The sequence below is a fragment of the Platalea leucorodia genome, assembly GCF_965183815.1.
Source record: "Platalea leucorodia genome assembly, chromosome: 6".
Classification (NCBI taxonomy): domain Eukaryota; kingdom Metazoa; phylum Chordata; class Aves; order Pelecaniformes; family Threskiornithidae; genus Platalea; species Platalea leucorodia.
The window spans coordinates 17,023,756-17,046,605 of NC_138828.1; the positions used below are offsets into that span (position 1 = coordinate 17,023,756).

A 22,850-nucleotide genomic window follows, 5' to 3' on the forward strand; every position below is an offset into this window, starting at 1 on the left:
AACTTGCATGCTTAACCTTTATTTTACCCCAGAGCTTGCTTGCGTTTTTATTGCTGATGCTAAAGTGACTTGTCAGTCCAGCTACAGAAACCTAACCCATGCTTTTTTTTCTTAGGCACTCAGTGTTACTGAAACTCTGATCAAACCTTTGGAAAGATTTAGGAAAGAGCAGCTAGGAGCTGTAAAGGTTTGTCCCTCCTTGTCTTTATGATAAGTTTGTTTAATTTCTCTACTTGGATTGCATTGCAGTAATGACATGTATTTGGCAGAGAGACACTGTTGTTTATATTTCATGTATTCACACTTCTTTTTTTTTCCACTTTGAGAATTTGCTTCAGAAACAAATGAAAAGTATGTTTCAAGAAGAGAAGAATGTGTCCTTTCCCTTCCTTCTCTCCTCCCCCTCCCTTATCTCTTGTGTCTGGAATAGGAGCAATCCTGCTAACAGCCTGCCCTCCTTCCTAATGGGTAACCCTGTTCTGATTTGTATTTGCTTGCAGTTGCACAAAGGTTGAAAAATATTAACTACCCAAAGGAGCTTATCCATGTGCTTTTAACTGTATTTTTACAACCCGCAAAGTGAAAATTGCCTTCGTTTTACTTCTTGTTTTAAGTAACTAACTCATTGCCTCTCTATGAGTGGACAAAAGTAGAGATGGAGAGGCTAAAGACAGGATCTCATTCAAAGGTGGTGTGGTTTTTTTTTTTTTTTTTTTTTTTTTTTTGTGAAAGCATTCAGTAATTTTTTTTTTTAAGATTGTCACTATGTTCTGTATATTTAAAAACAAAAGGCAAAGTAAACTTTTTTATATTAAATACAGACTAGCTTTGGATAAAAGTAACAAGGACAAGTTTTACCTCTTAGTACCTGTCTACCTTCCTTCTTCCAGTGAGAAATTTAAATGCTTATTAAAAAAAACCAAAACAAAACAAACCAAGAAAACCAGCTATTTAACACGGTTTTCTGTTGCAAAACTCATTTCCTACATTTTAAAACTACCACTCTGCAGATGTTTTATTTTATAATTTCATGACTTCATCAGCAGTGATATTTAATAGCTAAGGTAATGTTTCAGTTACAAGAGCACTATACATTTTGACTTTAGCAGGAATTACTAACATGTTCTGAATATGATTTCAGTGTTCATGAATGCAAAATGCTCTGTTGATCATAAATCATAACAGTTCAGTAGTACAATGAGCTTTGTGTGATTTTATGGACTTTCGAGTACGCCAGGCATCCCAACCAACATACAATAAAAACTTGGTCTGTAATACAGGGAGTCTTCTAAGGAAAAAGATAATTTGTTCTAAATATAACCTATTGCCATAGAAGCAGCTGTAATGAATGGATTGCTTCAACAGTACTTTTGGTGTTAAAGAACATTGCCATTTTTGGGGTGAGAACTCCTAATGCTTTGAATGATCTTATGATCTTCATTCATTTATTAGTCAGAATTCTGTCCCTGATGTTTCTAACATGACAAGTCACATTCATAGAATCATAGAATTGTTTAGGTTGGAAAAGACCTTTAAGACATCGAGTCTAACTGTTAACCTAGCTGCCAAGACCACCACTAAACCATGTCCCTAAGCACCACATCTACCCGCCTTTTAAACACCTCCAGGGATGGGGACTCAACCACTTCCCTGGGCAGCCTGGTCGAGTGCCTGACAACCCTTTTGGTGAAGAAATTTTTCCTAATATCCAATCTAAACCTTCCCTGGCACAACCTGAGGCCATTTCCTCTCGTCCTGTTACTGGTTACTTGGCAGAAGAGACCGACCCCCGCCTTGCTACAGCCTCCTTTCAAGTAGCTGTAGAGAGCAATAAGGTCTCTCCCCTCAGCCTCCCTTTCTCCAGGCTAAACAACGCCAGTTCCCTCAGCTGCTCCTCCTAAGACTTGTGCTCCAGACCCTTCACCAGCTTCGTTGCCCTTCTCTGGACACGCTCCAGCACCTCCATGTCCTTCTTGTAGGGAGGGGCCCAAAACTGAACACAGCACTCGAGGTGCGGCCTCACCAGTGCTGAGCACAGGGGGACGATCACTTCGCTGGTCTTGCTGTCCACACTGTTTCTGATACAAGCCAGGATGCTGTTGGCCCTCTTGGCCACCTGGGCACACTGCTGGCTCATGTTCAGGCAGCTGTCAACCAACACCCCCAGGCCCTTTTCCGCCAGGCAGCTCTCCAGCCACTCCTCCCCCAGCCTGCAGCGTTGCATGGGGTTGTTGTGACCCAAGTGCAGGACCCGGCACTCAGCCTTGTTGAACCTCATACAGTTGGCCTCGGCCCATCGATCCAGCCTGTCCAGGTCCCTCTGCAGGGCCTTGCTTCACACAGCCCACATCTCGCATTTTGTTTGGATGGATGTTTCTCCCCTTGTGTCTCCCTGCATACTGCTTCTGTGAAGTTGAAGCTCTTTTTGTGATTTAGTCATTTTTTTTGGACAGAATTCTCCGTGACCTTAAATACAACAGTCTTGCATAATTGTGTAACAGTCAGATAAAAATCCTCTAAAAATATTTACCTCTTCGAATATTTTTTTACTGAATATTTATTCAATATAATCAAAGTACTGACACTGGAAATATAGTACTGCTTAGCTCTGAAAACCAAGTTATGGCATCTAGTAGTGAAATATATCTGGAACATTGTGTAGTATTTGCTTTGGGAAAAATTTATGCTCCACCATTACAAAATAAAGGTTGAATCTGCTGCCTCAGATTTTGCTGTGTCTTACATCCCCTGCTGATGAGATGGTCTGAGTTAGTCTTAAGAAGAAAAAGAAAAGAAAGAAAGTTTAGCTCCATAGTGCTGGAAGCTGAGACCCTTATTGAATTACCCCTTAGTAAAAGATGATGTTGCTCTAATGCCAAACTACACATGTAAAGTTTCTGGCTTTGCCTATTTAGAAGTCAATAGCTCTTTCTTTTTTTTGGAAGTGCTCAAAGTCGACCAGATCAATGGAAATTTTGCTAATATTAAGACAAAGATTCCCCCTCCTCCCCCTCCACTTTCTTCCTAATTTCCCATATGCTAATAGGTTATCTCTAATCACACTAATACCATATCATATACATGTCTTAATGTTTCTTAGTTGGTAAGGAATATTGTGGCTGCTTTTTTAAAGGAAGTTCTTAGATTCATAATGGAGAAAAAACTAGCATTTTTGGTGAAATTCCTTGCAGAGAAGCAGTCCTAAACAGCTTAGATCCCCTCTTTAATAGAATGCCATCTTCAGAATCCAGTCGTTCGGAGAACAAAAATGTGTATCACTTACATACAGTATTACTTACTAAAAATGAAAGGTTAAGAGAAAAAAATGAGCAAGTACGTCTGTAGAGTCTAACCAGTATGTTGGGTAGAATACATTTAAATGAGATTCCAAATTACCAGATGATGGAAAAATATTTCAATTGAACTGTTTTCTTTCTGATGAGTAACATTTAATGGCTGTCCCTTTTCCAATACATTGCTTTTGATAGTCAGAGAAATGGGTTTGCACATGCAAATGATATTCATATATGTCTGTGAGAGATTCTCTTTTGCTAGCATGATTTTATGTTTTAAGGAGATTTTTCTTTATTTAAAAAAGTCTTCCCCCCACCCCGGGTGCAACAACAGTCTGGTAGAAGCAGGAATTCAGTAGAGAGGTCTTTGTATGGCTTTAAAATAAAGAAATCCTAAGGAATATGGAGCTGTATTCGCTTTGGGTTTTGAACTGTGAAACTGTTGAAACTTACTCAAATGATGTTTTTATTACACTTTTCCCCTGTCAATTCGTGAAAAACAGAAGTCTCTGTGAAACTGATATTTTCCTTGAAGTCCTCTATTCAAAATCAAGATGATGTGGATGATCCCTGAAAATAACGAAAAAAATGCAATAAATCAGGAAGAGGTGTTTTTTTTGGCTTTTTTAACTTAGAAAATGTAAGCGTTCATGTGGTAAACTTCACCATAATGATGCAATGGGATTTCATTTCAAGTTAGCCTTTAAATTAATTTAAAAAATGAAATGGAAACTACTTTTCCTTAGTTATTGGAGCTATGATAGTTTGTTTCTCTTTCTTTCTGATTAAGTAGAATTTTAAAAAAAGAAAGAAGTAGGCTTTTCTTACATTTTTATATATAAATGCATGTTACTTTGTTTCTGTGTCTAGGAGGAAAAGAAGAAGTTTGATAAAGAGACAGAGAAGAACTACAGTTTGTTAGAAAAGCATTTGAATTTATCAGCTAAGAAGAAAGAGCTACAATTACAAGAGGTATTGTTGCCTTTTTTTTATGCAAGTTACAGGCTTTTGAATAGGAAAACATATTTTATGCAAATGCAAAACCAGCATTCATAGTGGTAAAAGGAAAATTTCTGTCAACTGGAAAGGTTGGTGAGAAAATCAGTATTTGCTCAACTTAGTGGTGTACCCCTACCGTTTCCTGAATCGAGGGCTTTATTGACATGTGTATGAGGTACTGAATGTCATGTTAAATTTTTATATAGTTAAGGGAATAGCAAAGTGCAAGTATGTGAAAAACTCTGCATTTCTTATGGGACTTTACCATATATGTAATTGGCATTGTATTGTATGTATTAACTAAATGTCCTGTGTTAACGCTTAATGCGAAGTACAACAAGACTTGCATTCCTGAAAGAAGTGTTTTTGTGCTTTTTTTTTCCCTTCTCATGTTTTGAAGATCTGTTTTTTTCAAGTAATGCTACAAAAAAGTTTTGTTGACAATTTATAACTTAAAAACAGATGTGTTTTGCCTGGCATTCCTTCCGTCCCTGTGGGTTTATTATCATCATCCTTATTTGTAATAGCTTTTATTTCTGGAGCAACAGCAAATAATACATGAGAAGATAGCAGAGAAATCTTGCAGAGACTTGCTGTAGGCAGAAGGATTTTTTTTTTTTTTCAGAGAAATGTAATTATGTCAGAATTATTAATGCTTAGTCTATGAATGCCTTGTATCATTAAACACTTAATGTTTTCCTCACAGATAACTTTTCTCCCTGCTCTTTACCCCACCCCAAATAGTCCGTGCTGTCTTTCATAAAAAATGGTTAATGTAACTGACAAGTTAGCTAGGAACTTGAGAACTCTGATCCTTCTCAAGTTTCACTAGGATGTTACTTCTCCATACTGTATTTGCAACATAGGCCCTCATATGCATAAACAAGTGCCTTCTGGGGGGTTGAGTTGTCCCAGTGAAGTTAATGGACATTGCTCATGTGTCAGGACCTGTACTTTTATCAAATTGATCAGCTGCTGAAGAACTTGATGCAGAAAAAATGAAAAAGTATTAATTATAATCTCTTGATGATAGCGAGACTATATTTCAAAGTCTGAAATGAGACCAAAGCTCAATGGAAAAATACAAAATGCCTGCAAGAGGCATTTTGAAGCTGTGTCAAATATAGTCTGAAGTTTTAAAGCATGTGTGAAGGCTAAATGAGCAGATAGATTTGTTCTGAATGTCCTTCAAAGTTTCATGAACAAAAATTCTGAAATTCTTCAGTCAAGCTCTTTCATTCCTGCGTTTAATTTTGGAGTATAAATGTGTAGGCAATTAAAAAAAAAAAAAAAAAGGACTTGCAGCATGTTGTCAGCGTGCTAAATAGGAAAAACTTTCTGCACAAGCTTAGAAAATAGATGTATATAATTGCACGGGAGCTTCCTAATTTAGTATTATACATGGCTAGTTGTGTCAGTTCCTGGCTGGAGTAAATAAAGGATGCAGATATAAATTTGACAAAAATTTGATGACAACCATGCTATGTTGTAGAGTGGTCTTACATTAACATACCCTTTGACTCTTAGCGGAGGGATATTCCTGAAATTTCACTGAGGCGGTGTGTGCCTTATTTCTGTATTTCTTAGTCAGTACATGAAGTGCAACGTGACAGTGAGCAAACTTGCTGGGTGCACAGGGAGGCTCATGCCTCAAAAAACTGAGGAGAGATGTGCTAAGTTATTTACAGGGAATTGAGAGGAATTAATAAAATGGCTGTGTTGGGTATTGTATTTTTGGGGGGAGAGTGGGAATGGCGGGGGACAACCAAAACAACAAGCAACCGGAAAACAAAGAAGAGAGTTAGAAACAGGTTTACGTGAGGCTTTGGTGTGTATAGGGCAGTCTTACTGTCGATTAGCCAGATGTCCTAGTAGACCCACGTCGTAGTCTTTTCCTATGGCTACCCTTCAGTACACGCATATATCATTAGAAGCTTTGCTGACAACTCAAACAATTCCTATGTTGCATGGTTTATAGGATGCATCGAAATGGCTTGGCTTTTTGAAACGTGTCTTCTGACTGATGTGCCTATCAGTGCTTTATTTTCTTAATAGCATTTGCTGTTATGCCTCTTTAGCTGCTGACAGATTTCTAGCACAGAGCAGCAAAGCACTTCTTAAGGCAAAACTGTCTTAAAGCTAATTTGACTTATCCTCTTAAAGCATAGCAGTCACTGTTCTGCCTGAAGGATATAGTCTCAGTACTTAAGAGAGAGTGTATGTCTGGTCCTTTCACCTAACCCTTCCTACATTCCCTTTTGTAATTTAGTATGGGAGCGTTTGGTATTATTACATGTGCAATTCGTTTGTAGCCTTTCTTTAATGTATTTTAATAAAGGTTTCCATTACCTAGTTCTTGAAGTTTTATAGTTTAATGAGGGCACATGTACCTTAAATAATAACTTAATACACATATGCTAGAAAGTTAAATATTTATGTACAAATGAATGGTGGCTAAAATGTAACTGTTCACCATCAATATTGTGTTCGCATTTCAGCAAAGCTGAGCTAAAAATCAGCTGCAGCTAATAAGGCTGCATTTTTAAATATTTGATGCTCTGTGGGAACTTGTGCACTTGTGAAACTTGTCTTACCAATAACGGAACTTTTTAACATTGCTTTTCTTGCTAGTCAGAGTGAGCAGAGGTGTGGGATGGGTACAATAGCATTCTGGCTATTTACAGCAGTTATTTGAGTTATAGAGTAAAGCTTACAGCATCAGCAGTGTGGTTTTCAACAATAACATTTTCTTCCTTAGTTTGACTGGAGAGATGATTTCCCCCTTTTCTAATGGAAGACACTGCTAGCCCCCTCTCTCTGTTTGGGCAGGCACCTTTTCAATGCTGTTAAAACAGTGCACAAGTACCCACTTTGATGTATTTGGCTAGGATTCCATGGAAAAGAAGCTCGAAGAGGTGTTATTGGAATGTTTCTAAAAATTTAGCCTCATGATTCAAAACAACATGCGTTATCTAGTAAAAGGGAATCGCTGCTGCCATTTAAAAGTAAATGAATGAGCTGTGTTGTAAAGGAACAAATCCCAGTCTGGGGAAAATTATCTTACCGCTTGCCACTTGTATGCTATACATGTGTCGTTTTGAAGCTGTCTGCAAAATGTCTTCGAAACTTCCATTAGCTGTGTTCTGTGTGCAGGCAGATAACCAAGTGGAGCAGAACAGAAAACACTTCTATGAGCTGTCCCTCGAGTATGCATGCAAGTTGCAAGAGATACAGGAGCGGAAGAAATTTGAGTGTGTGGAACCTGTAAGTACCAGTAAATTCAGCCTACCCTGTCATTCATAAGGGACAGAGAAGGAATGCAGCTGGACAAAAGCTATGTTTTCTGGGAAAATGTATGCAACTGTGTGACTTAACAGAATTTAAAGCACTCTAGTTACATGTGTGCAAATTCCTCATACAGATACACTTAACCAGGCATCTCAAAGTTCACCTCAGTAATTACAGTTGATTTGAATCCATTAATGTTGATTTTCAGAAAATGTGTGAAACCTTGTGCTGTACTGCAAAAACCTCGATTTATGGTGTGAGTTAGAACAGAGGACTCAAGAAGATGATATTGGGGTCAGACTTTTTGCATTTTTTTTTTTTTTTAACCGCTGAAATGTTATTGCTGACTAATGTAAGGAATTTCATTTTCAGTATGAAGGTTGCACTTAGAGGCCTGTTAGTGAAGAAGTGCAGATATAATTTAATTAAGAGCGTGCTGCTGGCTAAAAAGCTCATTATCAGGTAGCCTGATATGTTTGATTTCAATTGCAATTGAATCTGTGCAGAAATCAAGGGGTTCCACTTGAATTTCCGTGAAAATGATACATGTACTGACCAGACTTACTTAAATCTCTGAGAAAGAGCTTATTCTGAAATTTTCTGAAATGTGCATTAGCTTTGTAGTGTAAATGCAACTTCATGAATCAAAAGAACAGTAAGTGTAATATTGAGATAAAGGGAGGATGGATTGTGGAAGTGAATTCCATTCACTCACGCTCTGAAGTCTGTGTTTTTCGGCCAAGTCTGTCCTTTTATTCTGATACAATTATTTTAATGTAATAATGAAAAAAAGTCCCAAATGACCTTAATCAGAGTAGTTGGTCATTATGGAGTTAGAGCTGTATACTTTAATATAGCTTATTCCTGTATGAAAAAATTGCTAAAATCCTGAAGTGGGAATAAATTGCTTTAAAAATGTTAGCATTGTTCAAGGAATGGGAAAATGTGAAAAATGGTTGTGTGGGATTTTTTTTGTTGCCGATGGGTGGTGTTCTTTGGTTTTGGTTTGTGGTGTTTTTTTTTTTAATTTTCTAGGTTTTAATTTTTTTTTTAAATCCTAAATGGTTTTGGATTCAGTTCTTGTGTTTCAAACCATTTGAAGTTTCCTCAGAGCTAGAGTAATGAATCTTCAAATTATGTTTTTGAAACATGTCCTTTTCTCTTTCCTGAAAGCTCCCTCTGGATGGGGCTGAACTTTATGTTGCTCAATTTGTATCTGAAGTTTTTACTAGAGTAGTAAACTGAAATTATTTAGTACCAAATTCTTATCCCCTTTCCCCTTCATAATGCTTTAAATTTGTGTGTTTTTTGCATTTTTGAAAATGGTTTATTTTCGCATGACATCAGACTTTATTAAATACGTTCTTCTGTTTGTTCTCTTTAATAAAGAGAGTTGTTCTTTCCTGTGTCACTCGCTTCTTTCCAACAACTTGAACCGAACAGGAGCCCGTAGGCAGTACTGCACCTCACCCTGTTTCCAATATAGTATAACTTGTTCGTTCTTTTAAATTGAAACACTGAAGTCAGAAACTGCGACATGGATCATTTGCTGGTTCTGATAGGGGCTCAGATCTGCATACAAAAAGCAGTGATGGGTAAAATTACTGGAGGGAGACCTTCCTTCTTCAAACAAACCAGTTGACTGTGTTATGAAGGTCATCTCAACGTGGTCATTAGCAGGTAGAGGAATGACCAGGCAAATAGTGACTAAAAGACAGAATGATCATTACCTCCTTGTGGACAAATATTTATTCCAGACATCATTGGTATCAGAGCAGCTGTAGGAAAACATTACATAGGAAAGTTTGGGAGATAGGCAATATACATTGCCTGTGGTCAAATTTAAAGTAGAGATCAGTTGTGAAATTCCAGAGACAGGACCATCCAAAAATGCCTATATACATGGCTGATCATTTGGATCTAAATATTTATTTATAAATTGTAGGCATTAGTGGAAATTTGTTTAAAAATAGTCATTTTGTCATCTCTGATCTTTCCGAAAAAGGCTAAGTGCAGCAATCATATTCTGGAAAATGGAGTTTTTAATTCTAACAAGTCTTTCATTTGTATTTCAGGTGCTATCCTTTTTTCAGGGTTTGTTCACTTTCTATCATCAGGGATATGAACTTGCTAAAGACTTCAATCATTACAAAATGGCCCTGCAGATAAATATACAAAATGTAAGTTGAGATTAATATCTATGCCTTTTCTAATTTTTAAAATAAAATCGCACACTTAAGTTACTGTATATACAGTATGCGTATTGCCAATACTTTCCTCGGTGTTAGTGCATTGCCCATGAACTTTGGGGATATAGTGCCATCTCCTGGCTAACCAGCCACATCGCTGAACAGATCATCGCCAATTCCAGTGAGTTCTTATTTTGTCACTTCTAATACTCCTCTAAAAACCAAACAGCAGGTAAAAGGCCCCCCACGCCTTTCTCCAGTTTTTTATAGAGACATAACACAGGATTATAATGAAAGAGTTTAAAAACAAATGAAGTCTGTTAAAGTGTATACAGCACTGGAGAATCCAGAGGAGGGGTAATGAAATGCCAAGGTTCTCAGTGTTTTAGGTATGCTTGAAATCAAATATGTGGTGGTCATGTCTGAGGGTCATTGCTTGATAGGGCTATATTATCTGTAACTAAGAAAAGGAAAGAAAACCAGCTGGGCTTATCAGCATTGCTTTTGGCATCTTGGCCAGCAGTGTGACTTGGAGTTTCTGTTTGGCTCAAAGCAGCCCTTTCAGGCAAGAACATCCCTGTTGGTTTGGGGCGCAGAACTGAATAAGGAGACTTGACGTTAGCACCCATGGTGTATTTGACAAAACGATGTTCTTCAAGGGCAGGCTCACCGGGGCCCACCACTAGTTAGTGTACCCTCGCACCAAATTGCCCAGTGTGATCTGCTCAGGACTGGGAGAGCAGCAAGCAAGGTGATGGGCTGAAGCAGTGTGTCTAGCAGAGTCACGAGGCAGATGGTCTATTTGCTTCCTTGGGGTTTGTTGAAGAATAAAACTCGCTCATAGGAACATGTGCCAGAGGCCTGTTGGTGGGAAACAAACCAGGTACCTTACTGCAAACAAGCAACTCATGGTGGTGTGTCCGTTTTGTTGACCTCTAAGGGCACCTGGAATTAAGACACAGAAACTACTTCTCAGAGGTTGCAATCTATTTTTAGAAATGGCTTAACTAGCAGGGAGATGGGAAGGCGGAAGAGGGGATTACGGTTGCTGTAATACATAGTGACACGATTCATGTGTCATGATACCATTCTTTTAATTTTCTTCCCATATGTTTAAGTCTCAAGTTTCCTCTTGAGCTGTTGTTTGGTTTGGATAGGGGAACTGAGTAGTGGTAACTTCATAAGCAGACTTCCATGGCAGAAGTCAGTGCTTCTGGAGGAAATTTCAGGACAGACTTGCTTCTTCTTTGTGCTTAGCTTAACAGAATGAGGAGAAGCACGGAGCCATAGTGGATAAAGGGGAGCTGATGCAAGATGAGCAAGAAATGAAACGTGAGAGGGAAGCTATGATACAGTTTTGAAGAGCTGGATTTCAGATTACAGATGGAAAAGAGTCAGTGAAGTGGTCTGAAGAAGTGATGAGCAATAAGAAAGCAAGCTAATCTCAACAGCTGCATTTTCAATTGACTGAATAGTATTATAGTGTGCCCCAGGAAATCCAAAAGAGATTGAGCATTACAGCTCAAGTTTTCTGAATAGATAGAAAGAATGACCTGGATTTCAAAAAGCTGTAGAGAGAAAGGAGGCAAGGCTTAACAACTATCTGAATCAAGAGGAGAACAGAAGGAAGCATCTGAAAAGATCATGAGAGGACGTGACACATTCTCCACTATGTTGAAGATGAACAAAACATCCCAAAGGAAAAATGAACTAGGGCTTGGCTGTGGTACAGCTGAGCTGCTGGCAGAACACCAGATTGACATGTTAGAAATTGAAGGGTACAAGATTCAGTACAGAGAGCCTAGCTGGATATGCAGAGTGATCCGAGAGTTGCAGCATAGCTGTAGTAATTGCCTTTCTTTTAATTCAGGTTGTCTTTACTTTGAGAATTATGCTGTGGATTTCCTCTCCACACCCTGCCCCAGACCCTGCCTTCTCCTTGCTCTCCCCCAAAATGAAAGAAAGAAAGAAAAAAAAATCCAAAACAACCCAGCTTTGTAGCCCAAGCTCCAGTAAGGTGATTCTTCCAACAGTCGTATTCTCTTGTAAAAATCCTGCGTCTCCAACTAGATTCCCCTGCACTGCCAGGACTTTTCTCTTGTTATCTCAGTTCTGTTCCCAAGCCCATACAAGGATCCTTGCAGTCTTGGCCATGCTCTCCTGCCCTGCAAGCAAACTTGGCCTAACCTTGCCTAGAAGAGGAGACACAGCCACGCTGGTGCAGCAGCTGTGGTCGAGCCCTGGTTAAACTCAGATCTGTCACAGCACAAAGGGAGACAGAAATTTTCTTGAGGTTTTTAGAGCCTGGGGTGCTCCCACCATTCCCGGGGTGCATTTCACACACTTGGATTTGTGATCACTGCACAGCTAAGACAAAGTTCCTGGCAGGATTATTTAAAGCATCTAACCTCAAAGTGATCAGTGCTGAGACAGGAAGGTTTAGGTATGAGCAGTCTGTCACGATCAATTTTTTTGCCTTTGTCCTGAGTACAGAGTATATTTTTTAATGCAGCTGTTCTAGGAAACTATGAAAAGGTGCTTAGAAAATTGTTTGGAGCCTTGAAAGTGAGTTTATGTGTCGGGTCTAACTCCAAAATTTGCAAGTAGATGTGGCCTGAAATTGAGATGATGGATATGGGGAGGGTTCAGAGCAGTTGTTTTGCCTCGAGGTAAGAAGGCAGTTGTTCTTAGTCATCACCTAAAGAATAGGTTCAGCTTTCCTCTATAAAATATATGGGTACGGGTGGCTGCTCTGACCTGTTTGTATGGGCTGTGTTTGTGCCCATGAATAAACTCCTTCCAAGCATAAATCTGGAATTTGCATATACGGATGGCCAGTCAGGAGCATAGTGTTAACTGTCTATGTACAAGAATGGCTACTTGTTTATATTCGTGATATATTTTCCAGTGTATGCAACTGCATGCTTGTCCTGGGGAAAAAAAATGAAATAGGTGAGGCAGCATTTTCAGAAGCTTATCCATTTTCAGAAAAATAAAGGTGCTCTCAAAAAGCAACAAGACGCGTAAGCATGCATCTGGAAGTATGTGCTTTCTTCAAAAGACATGAACAAACTGGGGAAAATACCAGCTTGGAATTTAAATATATGTTTTCAGTTTGTGCAATTTGGGCAAGTGGATATGTGGAGAAAACTAGGTATTACCATGAGTGTTTTGGTTTTGTTATTTGCTTATTGGCTAATTGCCAGTGTCTTTCAAACCAAACTGAAGTGTTTCTTGTGTCAGGTGTGAGCTGCTCTGTTATTTTGTATAGTTAGTATAATTTGTGAATGGTGTGGTTACTTTCATTGTTTTTGCTAATAGTCTAATAAATATTTCTCTTGCAGCTGCTTGCAAACTTTGGAATGAGTGACACTCAGGAATAATAATCAATGGACCTTTTTTTGGTGGTGTTTTATGGGTTTTTTTGGTTTTGTTTTTTGCTTTTTTTCCCCCATGCTTCTGCTTGCGTGTGATCAAAACATTTAGCATGTGCGTAGTCTCAACATGCATATATTGTTGGTGACCTTCATGTCACTTTTTTCTCAATAACCACGGAAAATCCTCTCCTTCCTGACAACTACTAAGAATCTTATGAATTAAGCCAACATCTGTAGTAATATTTTTCTAAGGCAACTTGAATATTCAAATCCAAAGTAATTTTGCACTCAGTATTGTACTTCTTTCTGAACAGGTCAGCGCATTGTTTGAGAAATGTGTTCTGGCAATCTTTGTGTGCTTTCCACGGTTAGAACAGCTAATATCTAAATCACACTTTAATTTTGAAGAATATCAGGAAACTCGAAGAGTAAGCATATATGGAAATTGTCCACTGACAGTCCTAAAATGGCCTGACTCGTTCTCTCATTTTATAAATAATTATTATAGCTCCTCTCTGCCAGGAAGAGTAAGTCTTTCTTCCATTCTCTCTACTAATAGGTTTTTGCCATCTTGTTTTAGACACGAAATCGTTTTGAAGGAACAAGGTCAGAGGTAGAGGAGCTCATGAACAAGATCAGAAGAAATCCCCAGGAACATAAAAGACAAAATCAGTTCACGATGGAAGGCTATCTCTACGTACAGGAAAAAAGTAAGGTGTATTTTTGTATTCCTGTAGTGCCCATATTGTGCATACAGGCAAGTCTTATTTCTACAGGTAACATGAAGATGTAAAGAATTTACAGTTCATTAAACAGAGTCATCTGAGTAAATGTTCAAAGTCTCTAATGGCAGCGTTACTGTGGCCCATAAAAAGAGCATGATGCTGAGAGTGTGACAGTTCTTAGCAAGGGTGACTGAATTCGGGGACGTTTTATTTGCCCAAAGGATGTATTTCATGTTATTTTTAATCCCTTACTAATGATGTCCCCTAGAACTGTCAAGCGTTTGTTGTCAAACAACAATATGAGTTGGCGAATTAGCCTCTGAAAATTGGGCTAGTTTAGTATGATGAAATTGACTGTCATTTCCTTGGTTCAGTGATATGCCTTCATTACCTAATTGTGATTAGAAAGTCAAATAAAGCAGGCTGTATGCTAGGTAGCTAGTGTTGAAAATCTTGCTGTGAAGGTGCATATCACACAAATCATATCATGTCAATACTTTGAAAAATTGTAAATCTTTCTCTAGTAAAATGCCAAATATGATGCAGAGCTCTTACTACTGAAAGGCATGACCACAAAGTAATTTTTTTTTATTTTTTAAAACCATTTTGCATAAATCGTATTTTTTAGATGTGTGTCTTTACAGAAAGTTTGTTTGCTTAGTCTGATGAGAGATTTTGCTTTTATGATATTTAATTGATTACTGTTTAAGTAAAGACTTCTGTAAAATATTTCACAAATTGAAGACTCTACAACCTTCTTGATGGAAACGTTGGTATTACAGTGTTCAGAAATAAGTTTTAAGAGGACTAGCAGTAAAAAATAAGAAAAGTTGTTATTCTGTGACATCAGTTCACTGGTCTTGGTCATCATGAGCTTTAGAATCAGCTGAAAGGATTCAGAAGAGGCAGGTATGCCTGAAGCTGAGTTGGGGAGGAGCAGGGCAGTGAGACCTTCCAGGTTAGGAGCAGTGAAGTCCTCTGTCAGCTTGAGCCACTTGCGAAGGGCTTCCCTGATACTCTGGGGCAGAGTCCTTCAAAAGAGAAGATTACTTTGTGGACCTTTTTTTAAAAAAAGAAAATTAGTAGAAATGAGGAGATACAGAGGGTCAGAATCCAAGTTTCAACAGTTAACATTATGGTCTCAATAATACTGTATGCAGTAGGCTGGGTTCTTAAGTAGGTATACTCTATGTAGGCTGTGCACTGATGAATAGTTAGGAGAGAGTTTCGGCGTCAGAAAATGTGGTCAGACCTTAATCAGTAGATAATGTAGAGCTTGCAATACAGGTGCGTTAATCTGCAGTTATTTAGCTTCAAGTTACCAAGTGTAAAACTAGGTTTCCATGTTTGCTCAAACAAAGTTTCCAAGGGATATTTATTTTCTAGAGAAAAATTATTTTGTCTATAGTAGCGAGGCAAAGACACATTAATAATTCTTTCCATTTTTCCATTAAGCTTAAATGTGAAATACTATATATATCAGTTTTTAGAATAGTAAGCACTGGTTAACATTTGTATTACTATGTATAACGTTCTTAATTCATACCTTTGTTATAAATATTGCATTATTAGGAATTAAGTAGGACTCTTAAGTATCACTTTGGAAAGCAGGAGAAGAAAACACACAAACTGAAAAAAGTACATACTATTTAATGCTTCTGTTTTATGTAGGGCCTGCTCCCTTTGGTTCCAGTTGGGTGAAGCACTATTGCACGTATAGGAAGGAGACAAAGAAGTTCACCATGATCCCATTTGAACACAGATCAGGAGGGAAAGTTGTAAGTGTATTTTTATATTCTACTCTTATACTTGCCCTGTATCAAGATCAAAGGATGTGTCAGATAAGATGTGTCAAGTAATTTCCCTCTCTACCTACTTGTCCCTTTTTTTCTTCCTTCTTCATGCAATTCAGTCAGCCATTTAAGGACACTAACCTAGAGTAACGGATGGATTAATAGATAAGAATTCTGCCGACTTCTCAGTTGCTTCCTTTTAGAGGACCAGAGAACACGGTACAGATAACGTGCAGTGTTTCACCATTTAGAATCTGGTTTATCCATGAGGCATTTAACTTGTTAAAGTATAAATCAGGAAAATATAATAGACTTAGAAAATTTTTTACATGCTCCAGTCAGATTTTTCTTTCAGAGATGTAAGTAGTAGGAGAGGGACTAGAAAAGAGGATTTTAATAGGAATGTAATTTGTACTGACAACTGAATGTAATTTCAGATATCTGATAGCATTTGAAATATTCAAGACCCAAAACTCTGTTGATCTTTAAATGGCTTTAATTCCTATTGAAATAGTTGGGAATTGAGGGCACTCAGCACTTTCAGAGATGACGCATTAAATGAATGCATTAATATGGATGAAATGCATTTTGTTGCAAGGAAAAAGGATATCTGAAGCTGGAAAATAATGCTTGAGTCAATATTCCTGTAAATGCAGAACCCTGCCCTACCTTCAAATTTGGTTAGAAAATCACGTTGTTGGAATTTTATCAGGGTATTATATCCCATTAGTTTGAGCAGAGGGGGGATGGCTTTCTTCATTTTGAGGGCTGTGTATATTTACCAATATATTGAATTTGGAAGAATCTCTCAAAAGCTCTGGAAAACCTGCCATACTGAAAATTAGTGGCATTTGGCTTCCTTAATCATTTCAGTACTTCTGTGAATTTTTTATCCTGATTTACTCTAATTGTAATAAGCCATTTTAGTTAATATAGTATGTGTGTAAGCATTCAGCATTCTAAAACACTTATGAAGCCATTTTTGCTGTATTAAAAGATCACCCATTTTGAAACCCACGATGCAATTAGTCCTTCAGTGACAACCTCCTGTGTCTGGAGATGTTAAATAAGACAAGAAATAATGAAAATGTACGGTTAATCCTGATTAAATCCGGTACAACTCATGCAGAATTCACAGATGAGTTTATTTGATCTCTGAATACTTAAGGGTAAAATGTGGTCCTAGTGTTGGTTGGTCTTGAAGAAAGAACTGGTTCTGTAAGACAGATTACATATAGCAAGGAACACTTACTTTGTTATAGTTACTGTAGCAATAGCCTCTACGGAAATTGCTGTCTGGTATAAAATGGGAGAAGTCTCTTATACTGGTTGTGTGCTTATATTGTAACATGTGCAAAATCCTTATAGCAAAATATTTGTGTTAGTTTAAATTACTGTGCCACTGTGTCATGCTGTAAAGTACCAGCTAATATGGACTCAATGTTTTTGCATTTATATCTCGTAAATGACCATGGAATTTGTGTGCTATTGTGCAGAGACCTGAAGGGCAACCATGAGCGAATTCTTTTGCAAGTGTCAGTTTTCAGTATAGCTTTTGCCATTATTTTAATGTAAATTTACCTTACTTAGTTTGTATAGCTGGCTTACTGAAGCTTTCAATTACTGGGTCAAGTGTATAAAAACTGTCTTTTCACAGGGTGATGAGGAACTCTTCATCCTTACGTATTGTACCAAAAGAAATATAGATACTATAGACAGGCGATTCTGTTTTGACCTGGAAGCTTCAGACAGGTAAGCTCGTGAAACACACTAGAAAGCACTCTCTTAAAATAGTAGTTAACATTAATATTACTGTTATGTTTTCTTCTTATTTTTTCCAATGCTCGTTCAGACTGCCAATGGGAAGTAGTCACTGGAGGAGCAGACAAGCACTGCCAAAGCTCGCTGGATTTTACCTTAGTTGTGTGTAGCAGAAGCAAGGAGGATCTAAACTGAAATGTAGACATTGTCTGAACTCACATAAAAGAAAAGCATAGAAAAAGTTAAGAGAAACTATTATGAATTGCTGTTACTGTAGTGAAGAAACATGGCTTAAATTGTCGTGTATATAGCTGTAGTGAAAGACTACGATCACAGTAATAATTCATACAGTCATGACCATATTGTATCACAAGCCTGCTTTCCAAAATGACATGTTGCTGAGGGTTTATGCTGGAGTTTCAGATTGAAAATAAGATCATTGGGGTTTTGATACTTTTTGTGGCTGGTGTAATCATCCAGTGCATCTTAAACGTTGTCACTGCCTTTTTGAACCACCACCGTTTTGTTGCTTTATTTCAAAAGAGAAGAATTGCTTATTTATTTCGCTAAGAGGGTCTTAAACTGTGATAAATATTGCTTTTTGTCAGTGTTGTAGTTTTCCTTTGTTCATGAAGGTGAGAGAATCCAACTTAATAGGGTATTGCAAATAAATGTGGCTATGGTAATGCCACGTTCTTTTGGTGCAGATTGTATCTGTGCAGGACAGGATCATATCTAGCATTAAATGCTAGATATAAATTAGTGGACTGTTGCTGAGGTTTTACATCCACCCCTTCTGAGCTGTTTTTAACCAATGCATTTGCTCCTTACTTACACCAATTAATTACATTCTAATTTATCGTGCAGTAGGTCTTCAAATTTTATAGGTTTTTGTTTTTTTCTGATCAAATTCATAGTGCCCTTCACTTTAAATGCAGTGTGGCCAATTCTGTGAAGCCCCTCCGTCCTATGATTGCTAGTGGTCTGCAAATACGTCTGCGATAAGGATCATATGCATGTGCACAGTCTTAGGTCAGAGGCTATGCCTAGCTTGCGTGGCCTGTCAGACTGGCCTGCCAGAGGCATGCCCGTTTCTGTAACAAGCAATGGGTAAAGGAATGCGAAACTACCACTGCATCTGAAAACTTCCAGCTCACGTGGCAGATGGCAAGATACTCATTTACAGCTCGGGTGGCATTTGTCCCATGTCTACAGCGTGGTTTGAACTTGCATTTTTGATTTGAGGAGGATGTGGCTTAACTATTCTAACACTGTGTCCCAACAGTAGGAAAGGGAGTAGAGATTTAAACTCTTGGCATCAGCTTCTCTTGGGTCAGTGTATTGGTCAGTAAGAATAACAGATTTCAAACCCAGTCTGATAAAGTTGCTAAAAAAGTACCGTGAGAAATGTCAGTCTACCCCCCTCTGTGTGTCATCTCTGCTCAACAGGGTATCTGGAGTTTGAACAGAGGTGGATGGAGAGCAGTGTTTCCTTGATCCTGCAAAACATTTTTTCATTCTCGGGTAAAAGTGGGAAAAATCTAATCCATCTTTCTGTCCAGATATAATAGACACAACTGGTCCACTGTGACCTTAATATCAGACATTTTTCTTTTAATAATATATGTGTGTAGTACTGTGATGTTCCCATGGAGATTAGTTCTGTGCTGCAGGCCATTAGCTTGTTTCCTTGGTATCAGTTCAGGGCACACTTGTCCCTTGGCTTGTCCAAGTTAAAAAATAGCATACAGATTGACGGCTGGCCATGGAGTTTTCTTTGTTCCCGTGCTGTGGAAGGAGCAAGATTGTAAAATTTTAGGAAGGACTTTTCAGTAGCAAACATTCAGCCTCGTGCGTGACTTGAGCATAGTTTGGAGCTAGCTGAATATTTGCGGATTTTTCTTTTAAAAAGAAAGCTGAGATGATTCTTTTTCCTTTAAATTCTGATACTTATGACTATAAGCTCTGAGGGTGCTAGAATCCTGGCTAAATCCCCAGGCAGTGATATTTCTTCTGTTTCTAGTACTCCATCATGTTTAATTGGAGGTGACTAGTGGTAAATGTAGAGAACTTGAAATCTTAAGGAGACAGCGGAGGTCTTTTGGGGTAGGAAAAAGACTTTCTATTGATAAAGAGCATTATCCTTCTGAAATACTACTTAGATTTTAATTTTACCAATACAGGACAAGGAAAAGGGAATGCTTTGTCTCTTTTGACTTTAATTTGAAGACAAATAAATAATGTTTCATGCAGCGTATACTGATTTTGATGTATTGCCTCTAGGTGATACTCTTTCATACCTTGACAGTTATAATTTTAGTGAAAAGAAGGGAAGTTTGCCCTGCATAAAAGTAACTCATTTGGTTTTAGTTTTAACTAGTAAAAGAAAGCAGAAAAGAAAAAAACAAATCAGCATGTAGGTTTTTTTTTTAGTTAATTTAGCTAATTACTTAAGGTATTTTTTTTTCTACTGAGTGATTAAGTTTGCATGTTTATGATGGTTGCAGCTCTGCGTGACGAGCAGACCAGCTTGCACTGAAAAAAGCTGGTATGGCTTGAGAAGTTGCTTTGCTTACTGTTATTACTAATCCCAATATTAGCTTGTTTTAGTCATAAAGGTTATTAGTTGCAGAAATTAAGGCAAGGCTTCCCTCACTCCAAGAGCTCAATGTCTATCACTGAGGGTAGTAAGAGACTCCATTTTTATGGATTAATAGTCTTCTCGCTTTAACTAATTAAAAGAGAATGGCTTGGTTGATTGCTGCCATTTTCCAAAGTTATAGTTGGGTCTCGTGAGTTTAGATTGGTTTGCTAGAGGGTGCGTGCATGCCTTGTCCTTACATGTTGTCTGAAAAGAGATTTTGAGTAGGACGTATTTGTACCTATAGAATTTCATGCTGCAATTAAATTGTGTGGTTTGATAAAATTTATGGCAAGGTGAAAATGAACTAGAAATGTCTCTAGTTGTAAAAATATGAACGTGGTATGTAGACTGTTACAATTTTAAGTAAAAGTGGGATTTGTGCTGGTTTTCTTTGTGCTGTTCTTTTTAGATAACATTTTCCCCTACAGCTATTTTGCTACTTGAAGATAGATTTAATAAAAAAAAGAGAGAGAGAATGTTATGAATTAGATGTCTATTTCTATCCATCTCTATATAATGAGATTTACAAATTTGCCAAAAGTATTGGCAGGCTGAATATAATGATTTTTTTTAATTGGCAGAAAAATAATTACCCAAATAACCTGTTCTGCTTTTAACTCTCCTTGCTTTGTACACTATGCTGAACCACACAATTACTCTTTTTAGTTCCCTATTATATAAACACAAAAGTAGATTTATGCTAATCTCTGTTCACTAATCCCTACGTCCCACAGTTGTCCATCCTTCCTTTTTAGGAAAAGTTATCACAGTGGAGTTTTGTAATGAGATACTGCAGTAAGACTTGATTATTTTTCATAAGATATTTACTGGAAAACTATATAATTATTGTCACTGCTCTAAAGCTGAAGATTACACATCGAAGAAGTTGACAAAAGCCATTTTTAATGTAACGGTACAGCGACGCAAGAGCAAGTTTGTTTAGAATTCAGAAAACTCGGTGACTCCCAGCAAGTGTTGGAATCAACAAGCTATCAACAATGAGCTATTTCAAAGAAACAGTTTGCAGAATACATTCACTTTCCTTTTTCCTCCCTATTCTCCCTATTTCCTACTGTGTGTATCAGTTACGTACCTTTTGTTTTAAAGATGAGCAGCGTTCACTAATTACGCAAAAAAACCAACCTTGACTTTTAGGGCGATGATCTTTTGCTTGTAGTTGGAAGTAGAATTTGACAAGACTTTTTTTAGTTGCTGGTGAATGCAGTTACTCTCTGTGGTTGGTACCTTTGCAGGCCTGGAGTTCCTGTGACCATGCAGGCATTTTCCGAGGAAGACAGGAAGCTGTGGATGGAAGCTTTGGATGGAAAAGAAGCTGTAAGCGTCGTTTTTTCATATTCATTTATAGTGTAATGGAGAAATTCTCTCACCCCCTGCTTCCTGCTCCATTTATACTTTTAATAAACTGGGATTATGTAGTTTGCAAAATGATAGATTCAATGAAGACTGAATAAAAGTGAAATAAAACTCAGGAGAGATGAGTAACTTGGTAAAGCTCGGTGCAGATAACTGCTAATGCTGATACGAGATATTTTTCATTGTAATGACAGTATCAATTTTTATAAATGGTTTCTCATCACAATGATGGTATTGGTATTCTAGAAAATGTCTAGTATAAGCATGTCCACTTAGCCTTATGCTGACATACTGCATTCCAGTGGCAAGACTTGTGTGAGTTAGTTATATGGTATTATTATCATATATTTTTTAATACTAGGTCAAAAAAAATCCTTGTCAACAGGAATGAGGTTGTACTTGAATTTGCTTAATTTCTGGTTGCCATCAGGAAATGGGTCTGAACTGCAAAATTGAAACACACTGCAGATTATTCTTACAATCGTAAATATTATATTAGTCTTGTGGGCCAAAAATAATGGGGTTTTCTAGTCAATGACACAATCACGTGTCTGTCCCCAGTAGTTGGCTACTGGGGATTTTAGCAGTAGGTTTTATTGACATCGTTGTTGTAAAAATCTTGTTTCATCTGCAGAGGTGTTTATTACCATCACATGTTGTCTGAGCTGGACTCCCTAGTAAGCTTACAACTTCTGGGAATGCCAAGCTGGGACATAACTCCCAGGATTCATCAAAGCAGTTCACAGTAATTTGAGTGAACTTGAACTGTGGGAAATTAACCTACATAGGAACATGGAGCACGTAAATCACAGTTCATTTCAGTGGCTATAACTAGCATTATTCTGCTCAAAAATTTCACTCCTTAAAAAGTGCAGTTATCTACTTTCTGAGGGGGCATGGACCTCTGGTTCTACTGTTAGAGCTGTTGTAGTTAGAGCTGATATGTTCTAGCTGTAAACAGCTCTGTTTGTGCCTACTGGGCATTAAGATTGGGGGTGTCTTGTTTCTGGTTTCATAAAATTCTTTAAAATAATTTATGTCTTTTTACTCTGTTTGCATTAGCTGTTCATCAATGTGAATAGAGCAAACGCAAAACGAGAGGGAAGTAAGTATTTGAATTACTATTAAAGCTGATTTTTGTTAACATTTTACAATTGAGAGGCAAAGGTAAATTTTTTTTTCTGTGGATCCAACATACTATTTTATTCTTAATCTTGAGTTCTGAATATACTTTGTGGTTTTTGTAATTAATGAGTTTTCACAGTAACACAGTTTAGTACATAGGTAAGAATTGTAGGACTGGACGTAAGCTAGAGAAACAGTCTGATTGTTTTTGCCACTTTACTTCATGCTTGAAATTGACTCAAAAAAAGGGTTGATTTGTATGTAAATGCATCACAATTTCTT

General features: G+C 37.6%; 1 protein-coding gene across 1 annotated transcript in view; it reads left to right on the plus strand.

Annotated features, from left to right (window-relative positions):
* The window catches only part of ARHGAP10 (Rho GTPase activating protein 10), a 153,772-nt gene that overhangs the window by 56,928 nt on the left and 73,994 nt on the right, over window positions 1-22,850 (plus strand). The window contains exons 4-12 of the mRNA XM_082316377.1: window positions 116-187; window positions 4,164-4,265; window positions 7,446-7,556; window positions 9,656-9,760; window positions 13,727-13,856; window positions 15,543-15,649; window positions 17,322-17,416; window positions 21,323-21,404; window positions 22,506-22,548. Coding sequence (XP_082172503.1) covers window positions 116-187; window positions 4,164-4,265; window positions 7,446-7,556; window positions 9,656-9,760; window positions 13,727-13,856; window positions 15,543-15,649; window positions 17,322-17,416; window positions 21,323-21,404; window positions 22,506-22,548 — 847 coding nt within the window. The remainder of the gene's footprint in view (window positions 1-115; window positions 188-4,163; window positions 4,266-7,445; window positions 7,557-9,655; window positions 9,761-13,726; window positions 13,857-15,542; window positions 15,650-17,321; window positions 17,417-21,322; window positions 21,405-22,505; window positions 22,549-22,850) is intronic.